The sequence below is a fragment of the Nerophis lumbriciformis genome, linkage group LG17, assembly GCF_033978685.3.
Source record: "Nerophis lumbriciformis linkage group LG17, RoL_Nlum_v2.1, whole genome shotgun sequence".
NCBI lineage: Eukaryota > Metazoa > Chordata > Actinopteri > Syngnathiformes > Syngnathidae > Nerophis > Nerophis lumbriciformis.
Window position 1 is genome coordinate 11,968,608 of NC_084564.2, and position 11,393 is coordinate 11,980,000.

Here is an 11,393-nt window from a genome sequence, read left to right on the forward strand (position 1 = left end):
CTACTCATTGTTGAGTTAAGGGTTGAATTGTCCATCCTTGTTCTATTCTCTGTCACTATTTTTCTAACCATGCTGAACACCCTCTCTGATTATGCATTCTTCTTCGTCTCCTTGTTGTGTGCGCAGTTGTGCACTGCACTCTCTAAAAGCCGTAGATGTTATTGTCACATATGCATGTACAGCAGATGGCAGTATTGTCCTGTTTAAGAGTGTCACAACATTGCTGTTTACGGCAGACGAACTGCTTTATGGTAGACGAAAACGTGACTGCTGTTGTTGTGTGTTGTTACAGGCTGGGAGGACGTTATGGTCCGCATGGAGCTGGAGGGGGCGTGGCCTCCAGCTCCGCCTGAATTTCGGGAGATTTTTGGGAGAAAATGTGTCCCGGGAGGTTTTCGGGAGAGGCGCTGAATTTCGGGAGTCTCCCGGAAAATCCGGGAGGGTTGGCAAGTATGATCTATATATATACATATATATATATATATATATATATATATATATATATATATATATATATATATATATATATATATATATATATATATATATATGTTGTCCTCACAATACGAAGGTCCTGAGTAGTCTTGGGTTCAATCCCGGGCTCGGGATCTTTCTGTGTGGAGTTTGCATGTCCTCCCCGTGACTGCGTGGGTTCCCTCCGGGTACTCCGGCTTCCTCCCACTTCCAAAGACATGCACCTGGGGATAAGTTGATTGGCAACACTAAATTGGCCCTAGTGTGTGGATGTGAGTGTGAATGTTGTCTGTCTATCTGTGTTGGCCCTGCGATGAGGTGGCGACTTGTCCAGGGTGTACAATGGCCTTCCGCCCGATTGTAGCTGAGATAGGCTCCAGCGCCCCCCGCGACCCCAAAGGGAATAAGCGGTAGAAAATGGATGGATGGATATGTTGTCTGTCTATCGGTGTTGGCCCAGCGATGAGGTGGCGACTTGTCCAGGGTGTACCCCGCCTTCCGCCCGATTGTAGCTGAGATAGGCTCCAGCGCCCCCCGCGACCCCAAAGGGAATAAGCGGTAGAAAATGGATGGATGGATGGATATATATATACATATATATAGCTATATGTATAAAAGAAATACTTGACTTTCAGTGAATTCTAGCTATATATATATGTATATATATATATATATATATATATATATATATATATATATATATATATATATACATATATATATATACACATATATATATATATATATATATATATACATATATATATACACATATATATATATATATATATATATATATATATAGCTAGAATTCACTGAAAGTCAAGTATTTATTTTATACACATATATATATATATATATATATATATATATATATATATATATGAAATACTTGAATTTCAGTGAATTCTAGCTATAAATATACTCCTCCCCCTTAACCCCGCCCACCTCAACAACCGCCCCAATCTCCCGAATTCGGAGGTCTCAAGGTTGGCAAGTGTGCTTTAACCATATCTTCTTTTCTTATATAATGGCATTTATTTTTCCAAATAAATTTTAGGTTGATATCATTAATAGTTTTAACAATCTTAGTTGTTAGGAAACAAGCCGGGTAGATAAGTCTGGATATGCTATCCATTTGAGTCAGCAAGATGGATAAGTACTCAACACGCTAAATGTAAGTGCGGAAGTGCGCGATTTCCGAGCCTTAAAGGCGGGACTTTTAAACCACCGGATGTGACGTAGGTTACAATTCAAACGCAACTCTTTTTGAGCTGCCTTGCACGGATTTGGTTGCTGCGGAAAAGGATATTTTGGTTTGATTTTGACTTTTTTTTATACTATCTGATGTTCCAGCAAATATGCTGTCCCTTTTCACGGGTTATCGGCTTTTTTATTAAATCGCGTGTAAGTGGCGAAATGCCATCGACATGCGGAACGTTTTAAGCAGCTGGGCTGATTAGCAGTGGTGCTAGCTGCATGTTGCTACACAGACATGTTGACCAGCGCGCGGAGAGAACATGAAGAGAATGGTGGCTAAATTAAGACCGAGCCCGAACGAGGAGGCTCAGATGATACGAGAGGAAAGGGAACGGAGAAGGAAACTGCGACTACAACAGGTAAATAATGGAGCGTTCGCTTTATTAACATTGGAACGATGAAACGTACTCATTTCATTAGCACGCTGCTTTTAAAAGGCGAAACGATGGCGTCACTATTTCTCCCACGCATTAAAAAACAAAACATGCCGCTGTCATGTAGTGATAAAAGCATTCGTCACTACTCTCTATTATTATTTTTACAGGCAGGATGAAAGCTGACATTATGGACAAAAAAAGTTGACAATGTACCAGATCATAGCACTTTAATACCAAACATGATGGGGCGTGGAAGCCAATATCGATAGTATCGAATTAGCTGTATCAGATTGGTACTTACGTTACGATATCGATATCTTTTTTTATTTTTTGCCCTGTCCAGCTTCTCAGGCAAATCATATAGTTGATGTAGATGCCCATATAGGCTGTTCCAATTATTTTACAAAAGAGAAGTGTAGGATACTTCTCTTGTTGCCTTATTTGTATTTGACTTTATTAAATGTATTTATATTATCATTTGGTGCAGGAGGGGATAGAAAGAGAAAAAAAAGAAGACAGAGGGGGAAATTGTGGAGACAAGAGGGGAATTAGACAGAGAGACAAAAACAACAACAATAGAGCAACATCAGCAAATATGATGGTAAAAGTGATAGCAAAGAAGCAGTTAGCGAAAATAAAAAATAATACAGAAATGACAATGAGCATTATTACACTACAAATGGAGCAATACAAATACCAATAGAAATAGCGCTATTGATAATGAACAATACCAATACTTTACCTTTATTATCAACAATACAGTTGTTCAAATGCGACAATACATTTGATATTTCAATATTTTTAAATGTTTCTTGTCTATTTGCACAAACACGTGTGTGTTTATGTTGTAGTATTGTCATATGTCAGGGAATAATTGCCAAATAATTTGTATGACAGCCAACTTTATTTTGCATAAATAATTGAATGTAATCAAACTAAGAAAATATCGTTTTAATATTGTTACACTGTCCTATGTTTGTATTTCCATCCATCCATTTTCTACCGCTTGTCCCTTTTGGGGTCGCGGGGGGTCGCTGCAGCCTATCTCAGCTGCATTTGGGCGGAAGGCGGGGTACACCCTGGACAAGTCGCCACCTCATCGCAGGGCCAACACAGATAGACAGACAACATTCACACACTAGGGCCAATTTAGTGTTGCCAATCAACTTATCCCCAGGTGCATGTCTTTGGAGGTGGGAGGAAGCCGGAGTACCCGGAGGGAACCCACGCAGTCACGGGGAGAACATGCAAACTCCACACAGAAAGATCCCGAGTCTGGGATTGAAACCAGGACTGCTCAGGACCTTCGTATTGTGAGGCAGATGCACTAACCCCTCTTCCACCGTGCTGCCCATGTTTGTATTTATATATGTATATATCATTTACTTGTTCACAAATAAATGTTTTTGATTACTTAAAATATTTTTGTTTTGTATTTATATTATAATCTTGATTAAGACATTTTAAGGCACAGATGATAATCATTCAATGAACTTGAAACATGTTCAATGACAATTTTATCAGTATCAAGAATAGAGGACCTGTATTTTACTTGGTGTCAGATGGCCACCAACATTTCAACGATTCAAAGAAATGTATCGAAGTATCAGTACACATCTACACGTAAATTGGCATTAATTTAGTACCCGAGATTTCAGATATAACCCAATGAGTTCCAAAAAGTTTAAGAGTATTCTGTGATCTTTGAGCACAGATTTCAAACTGTGTGCAACAACTTGGAAATGTATGTCAGTACATTATGTCATTTATGTCTCAATCTTTCAATTTTGACTGAAAACAATTGTACTGCTTACAACTTCACAGTTCTTGATTCAGTATTATGTGATACAAAAAGGTAATCCAAGCTTTTTTTTTCTAATAGAACCCTTTTTGAAATTAAATTGACTATAGCTAAACTTTAATACCTGCACGATTGCAAGCAATTTGTCCATCAGTTTTTTTGGCATACATATGATGATGATCAAATGAAAGGGGGAAGTTTGTAATATCATGTGGCGATTAAATGTTTTTATGATGTCGCAGTGACAAGTGGCCCAATGTAGGCTGCTGTAACTGTAATGTGGTCCGTGATGAAAATTAATTTGATACTCCTGTTTTAGAGCAAATAGTGATGCTAACGGAAAAAAAAAGGAAATGATGCATATCGCCCATCCCAAGCAACCGGTCAGCTTGCGTTGTCATCCAGAATTGCTGTAGAACATCTGTCGCCTTGGACTGACCCGCAGGTGCGTGAGCAGCAGAAATTCATCGCCCTGCAGATGCGCCAAAATGTGGAGCAAAGGCGTCATCGTGAGTTGGAGCAGCTGGAAGAGGAGCTGAGGGACGAATGGGAGCGAGAGCGCAGGGAGAGACTATCCGCGCTGCAGATGCTTTATGAACAGAGCCTCCAGATGGTCGGCCAAGGACAACGGATGGCCAAAGAAAATGTAAGATGAAGAAGCAAAAACAGGCACACATGCATGCTAACTGCCTTTTCTTTATCTGCGCAAGGAACCTGACTTGGTGGCCATAGCTCAAAAGGAAGCGGAGAATCATGCCAAAGCGGAGGAGCGCTTTAGAGGAGCACTCGACGAGCTGAAATCACAGAAGCTCAAAGACAGAAAGACGCAAAACCGGTGAGGATTTTTAACTTGTCAATGTTTTTTCCACAAATTGGCAATCTATTTGTGGCTATAGGGTTGTAGTGGGCTGTGTCAATTTGACGTCATCGTATAATTTTGGATAAGACCAGAGGTGGGGGAAATAATCGATTTTTAGATGCATCGCAATTCGGTCATGGACGATGATAAAATCTATTAGTAAACGTCGATAATCGATTTATTGTAAATAAAGTAATGCAGACAATTCTAAAATTTGTCTGACTGCAGCGAGCCACCTCATCGAGAGATCCGACCGGCTCCTTTTTTTTAGGGCACTTACGGTATGTTCCAATTTTGCAAACATTTTCATTATTTGAATACATTTGGGAATTAATGAAACTGTTTTGTATTACAAATGCACTGTTTTTTTTTTAAAGCTGCAAGTGATAAACGCTTATATAGTGAAACGAAATGTAAAACTGTATCAATATGTATAAATGAAAGATGCATCAATTTTCTTTTCTTTTTTTTTTAAATTAAATCGAAGCTCCTGAATCGTAATCCAATTGTGAGGTGCCCAAAGATTCCCACCTCTGGCTATGACGCATGTACTTTTTTAAAGGCTACAAAAGTTACTATATTTAAAGAGAAGTCTGTTTTACTAGTATCACCGTGGTTTTTTTTTGTTTGTTTTTTTACATTACATTGTTTTGCTGTATTTTTTAATTGTTGCTGCTTATTTTATTGCTACAGTGTAACACAGACTGTATTTTTTACACCCCTGGTTTATTTAGTTATTATTCTGCCCTCCTTCAATGTTGGAAGCCTTTAATCACAATTAGGGATGTATACCAAGTACCAGTATTTTTTGGTACTGGTTCTGTCACGCCAAATTTCTTCCCCCTACAAAAACCTTCCCCCCCATTTACTTTCGGGGTCATTTCCTCTTACTTACGTTATTTCCTCTTATGTCATTGACAGCGATCGATAGAATCCAAATCTCCTGAAAATGGTGGTGTCACTGAATGACATTTGTCTTTATCTTTCCCAGGGGACTTATGTCAAAGACCAGCAAGCTTCGAAAAATTTCAGGCGGAGTGTTAGGGCCGCTGCTGGGAACTTCTGTCTTCGTGGTAACGTGCAAAAAATATTAATTAATATATAATACTGTTAAATGTCTGTACTTTAAATCAACATTATTGCTGAAACCATTTCACTACAATATTGTGTGTGCTGCTGTCCTGTGTCAAAGCCGAAGTGTTATCGATTGCTGTCAATGACGTAAGAGAAAATGACGTAAGTAAGAGGAAATTACGTAAGAGGAAATGACCCCGGAAGTAAATGGGGGGGGAAGATTTTTGTAGGGGGAAGAAATTTGGCGTGACAGTTCCTTATTGGGTTGGTCCAGGAGGACTGTTAAGATTCTGCACTATTTTATCTGTATCTTTTTATCCAGATGACTTTTAAGTATGATTGCTGCGACGCATAAAAAAAGACAACAGTAGGATCTGATAATCAGCTTTGAATAATCACAAAAAAGGACGCAACACCACACAAACGTTTGTTACACAACAATATTTCCGCCACAAAAGTCAGGTACGCTAAGAAGAGTTACGTAAATTTGAAGTGAGCGTGCTTTACTCACGACCGCCTCTACAGCACTTCAACAGTCCTCCTAGTCCAAGCGATCCAGTAATCCACAGGTCGATATTCATTCATTGACTTGTTTAGGACTTAAAAAGCAGGTGTTTATAAAAGTTCTCTGCTGTGAGACGTTACATGATGTTGGTGGCATAAAACCGCTTGCGGTAATAAAAATTATAATAATCATTTTTCACATCTTTATTTGTATGGGAAACACTGGCTGTTTTCATATTGAAATGGCGAGAGACATGTGTGCACTCTTCGCTTTCCTGCAGAATAATTAACGCTAGGAAGAAGGCACTGCAGGTGGAGAAGGCGAGATCAGAAAAGGTGGCCAGACTGCCTGCGCCTCCTCCAAACCCACTACTGGTGATTGTACAAAATCATTGTCAATAAGCCAACATTTGACCAAAGCTTCTGCACAATCTAACAATTACTCATCTCCTTACATGCAGGATATCGTTCCAGAGAAACCGCATTTAGTAAAGAAGTGTGACATCAATGCCTTTGCCTCCACACACTACCACATGCCCGCCACTGCAGTGGACAGGGAGGAGGACAACCCCCAGGTAAGCCTTGGCGTCACTGCACGCACATGACTCCTGACATTTAAAGTTGTCTAATGGCCTTGTGCAAACAGACGAGTGCCCACGAGGGAGCCGAGCTGGCGATGAAAAACCTGGAAGAATTCCAAAGGGACAATGAGAGGAAACGAGTGGAGCAGCACGAGAAGGCTCGTCTCCGAGGGAAATCGGCTCTGCGAAAGGAGCACCTCGCGCTGGTACAGCTTTTTATATGCAGACAAAGTTTGTGACCATGTGATGGAAAGTCACATGCAGAGGGGAGGATTCATTTAGAGCAGGGGTGTCCAAACTACGGCCCGCCGGCGTGTTCAGTTTTCCCTGCGAGTCGTCACAAGTTTAATAAGGAATTGTAACGGGTTATACTTATATAGCACTTTTCTACCTTCAAGGTACTCAAAGCACTTTGACACTACTTCCACATTCACCCATTTACACACACATTCACAGCTTGATGGCGAGAGCTGCCATGCAAAGACCCTAACTACGACCCGAAGTGACTTTCTCAAGCACACAATGAATGTGACTAGGATGGCAGAAGCTGGGGATCGAACCAGGAACCCTCAAATTGCTGGTACGGCCGCTCTACCAACCGAGCCACGCCGAAACAAGTCTGCTCTAGGGGTGACTCCAACTTAATTTTTAATATCCGACAGTATAATTGCTGCAAGTTTCCCCACCATGTTGTGTACATGGCACAGCATTTTTATATACGACCCAATCCAAACAACATTTTTCATTCATGGCGCAAAAAAAACTAACACAAAAAGTCAACACACATAGTCACACAACACAACCTGCTCACTGAACTTTGTGGATGTTATGAAAAAAACATCCAAACACAACACATAATTCAAAATTACACCCATTCAAATCCCCTGCAAATCATGATGGGAAAATGGAAAACACTATCTCTACAGTTATTAATGTTTGACACATTTTAGCTGCTTCATATTTCTGATTACAAAACTTTTAAGAGGTCGTCACAGGTTTCAAAATCAAGGCCCGGGGGCCACACCATTTTATGAAAATACTGTAATGTATCAAAGCCCTTTCTAGCTAGATGCATTTGTTCTTTCAATTTTGACATAAAAAATATACTGCATGCAATTGCTTGTCTTCTAAACTTTAATGTTATCTAATCATGCAACAATATATTCCAAGTATTCTTTTTGGTTGTCAATAATTAATACTTGAATATTGGATACAATTGTTTAACGAGGTTAATATAAGTTTATATTTTTATACTGTATATTCACTGTTACAAGCGGCCCTACTTGCCATGTGGCCCTCATTAAAAATGAGTTTGACACCCCTGCCCCACACAGTTGGATTTGGATTTACAACCTTTTAATTGGTTCTTTAACAGTGTTCATTTCCAGATAAGTTAGTAGATTGAAGCAAAGTTCCCCATAAGAAATAATGTAAACATGACTAATTGGTTCTAGCCTCGACAAAAATTCCCTATTTTAGTTTGTCCACTTTGAATGCAAAATAAAGCGCTTTACAGTACTGTATATTAAACAAACATAATTGCAGAAAACAAAATGACAAGCTGAACTGTCCTTGTATTTGGCCGCCCTGCCGACACACACCCACAGTCAGGCCTGTGATGGGTTCACTGTTAAAATCACAAAACTCTTCAATGTTTAAAATAAAAGATTAAATGCACTTATCTTGTCAGTGAATGTTCTTGGCATGCAGTGAAAGGGAGGGAGGAAGCAGAGTTGTACAATGCTGTGGGCACCAGTTTTCTTACTGGATTTTCTAAACCACACATCTCTTGTCAATTGCTTACCTTGGACTCATATTTTGCTACTAAAACTATAAAACTGCTGCAAAATGCTAAAAAAAACCTTCTTAAAAGACACAGAGTAGCATTGAGCACAGTAGCTAACGACAGCACTGTTGTGTTGACTGAGCATTGGAGACCAATCAGCCCGCCTACAAGCTGCACTGTGGGTGGTTAGTAAATGAAGGCTCTACTGTACTTTGACCAATGGCACCTGCAGGATCATGAGCGCCTCCTCGAGGAGCTGGAGCTCAAGCATAGGGCTGACATGCTGAGGAGGCGGCAACAGGTGATCCAGATGCCGCCCCAGATCTTCCACCCTCTCTGCAAGAGACAGGAGATGAAGGACGACTTCCAGAAGGAGATGGAGTTTGCCTTTGAGGACATGTACACAGGAGAAAGTAGTACGGACCTTTCAGTATTTGCTCACAAGCACCTCTGGTTCTATCTATACAGTATGTATAATGCTTCACCATGCATGTGTCTGATCCTAGGAGTCAAAGGCAACCTGCTGGTCCAGTTGATACCAGAACCTCTTCCTGAGGTCCAGCTGACAAGCTGTCAGGACAATGAGCTGGATGTCACATTGGAAGGACCCGCCACATCAGAACTGCAAGCAGACCGTAAACAAGAATCACAGAGCACTCATTCGGAGGATTCTGCCTATGGTACTAAATACTAATTAGATTACCTCGCAAGTTAAATGCCTCAAAAGTTGAACACACAAAATAGTTTTTTTCCCTTGCAGTGGAGCCCAGGCATCCTCCCAGACAGAACCTAAAGAGGCTTCTCAATCGCATCAAGAACCAGAGGAACCAGCCGACGAGCATTGTACCCAGTCAGGTTCCAGAGAGGGACACCGATGTTGAATCGGAAATGATCCCAGAACAGGACAATATCGCCATACCACAGGAGGCGCCAGAGAGGGACACAATCATCACACAGTCAGGGGTGGTCTCAGAGCGGACTACGACGATTGAAACCGGCTCTCTGAGCAGCCAACCTGTGCTGGCTGAACCCAGAAAGCCCACTAAGGCTTCATCATCATCATCATCATCATCATCATTAGGTAATTCTGCATTCAAGACTGTTGGAAAATATAAATAAATCATAAACATGGCTGACTAGCATGAGGTGAAGAGAGCAGTCGTGACAACAAACCAAATCTGTTGATGTCCAATGTACAGACTAAGGGCCACTTCAGTCTGCAGCTTGTTTTTAATTGACCATCGGCATTTTCTAAAAGTAAAAAAAGTAAAACGTATTTATTGTTAATGGTATTAGATATCACAATAATTACCTTTTGCAGTTTTGTTCAGCTTTTGTTCTCTCTTGGGTTCTTCGTCATCCTAAGTGCAGACTGTCAGACCTACATTGGATTGCGTTTAGCATCTTTAATGTACAAAATGTATCAAAGTACCCCCGCTAGACCCGTATAGATAATAACGAATATGTTTGCACAATATATTTATACAAATAGCGGACAGCATAAAATGGAGATTTCTAGGGTCAATTGTGTTTAGTCATGCCACTTTGTACTTAAAATTTTGCTGATTTTCTTTATCATGTTTCTCAAAATATATTTAAAAAATACCATAGTTCCTTGCAGGTTTGCGTTTTACTACGACCTATTATTATTGGAAAATATGCATATTTAGGCACATTTTATGCAATATGACCGGAATTATTTTCAAGAATAAAAATGGCTAAATAAACTTAGACTAACAAATCTAAGGTCCCGTATTGCACATTAGTATTTTCACAGGTTAGTGGTTGTGTTTAAGAACTGTGTGTGTGAATCTCTGTTACTGTACAGTATGCCATATGTATTACAGTACAGTTTCTATGTCTACTGTATTGGGTAAAGTGACTATGTAGATGGCTCTATTAATGTTAAAAACGTATTTTGAAGGTCGTAAACAAGGTTTTTTATGTGCTATGAAAATATTAGATTAATAAGAATTCCTACTTTATGGAAATTTGGATCTGGAACCAATTATCGACAAATGAGTAAACGACTGAGTTGTCTTTTAGTGCACTAATGAGCTCTGTCATTTTTGAGGGATGTCAAAACTACTTATAATGCACGTCAGGGCAGATTAATGCATTTTTCTCGTCCAATGTGTGAAATGTCCAACTCTTCTGTAGTGAGGCATTAACCCATTTGCAAGATGCATGCTCACCGCTTCTGTGTTTCAAAGGTTGATATTTGCCGTCTTTTTCTTTTGGTTTCATCAGCAGAGGCGCCAATCCCAGCAAACATGCAACACCCAGATCAGCTTTACACCAAAACCATGGAATTTGAAGAGGAGCAAAAGAAAAGGGTACGGTTCCCTCATTTTAGTTAATTGGTAGTCATCTTTGAGTAAAATGTTGCTATGTTGTACCATTAATGACGGATACCTATCGAAATATTGTCAGTTTTTTTTAGGGGGGGTCATTTGTTTCTGAAACAACAGGTGTCTGTCAATAGTTGATAGTCAGCCTCTTATTTAAAATGTGAGCAAGCCACTATATACCTCTCAGGCAGGATGTCTCATGTTTCTCACTTTTACATATTGTCAACAACCTTGTGTAAAGTTCCTCTGTGCAGGACAAGATGCTCCGGTTTGTTTTCAGTCAGTTGGCTTGGTGGGGCCTCACTACATTGCCTGTTTGCTTCTCC

The 11,393-nt window shown here is 40.0% G+C and overlaps 1 protein-coding gene across 6 annotated transcripts in view; it reads left to right on the plus strand.

Annotated features, from left to right (window-relative positions):
* Positions 1-1,709: 1,709 nt before the first annotated feature.
* Positions 1,710-11,393, plus strand: part of cep295 (centrosomal protein 295) — a 17,597-nt gene continuing 7,913 nt past the window's right edge. For 5 of the 6 annotated variants that reach the window (XM_061972490.1, XM_061972491.1, XM_061972495.1 and 2 more), the window contains exons 1-10: positions 1,710-2,093; positions 4,358-4,558; positions 4,623-4,747; positions 6,631-6,724; positions 6,811-6,924; positions 6,996-7,136; positions 8,949-9,132; positions 9,223-9,396; positions 9,477-9,797; positions 10,967-11,052. In XM_061972490.1, the coding sequence (XP_061828474.1) occupies positions 1,995-2,093; positions 4,358-4,558; positions 4,623-4,747; positions 6,631-6,724; positions 6,811-6,924; positions 6,996-7,136; positions 8,949-9,132; positions 9,223-9,396; positions 9,477-9,797; positions 10,967-11,052 (1,539 nt within the window). In that variant the 5' untranslated portion in view covers positions 1,710-1,994. The remainder of the gene's footprint in view (positions 2,094-4,357; positions 4,559-4,622; positions 4,748-6,630; positions 6,725-6,810; positions 6,925-6,995; positions 7,137-8,948; positions 9,133-9,222; positions 9,397-9,476; positions 9,798-10,966; positions 11,053-11,393) is intronic. The other variant, XM_061972492.1, reaches the window with a different exon arrangement.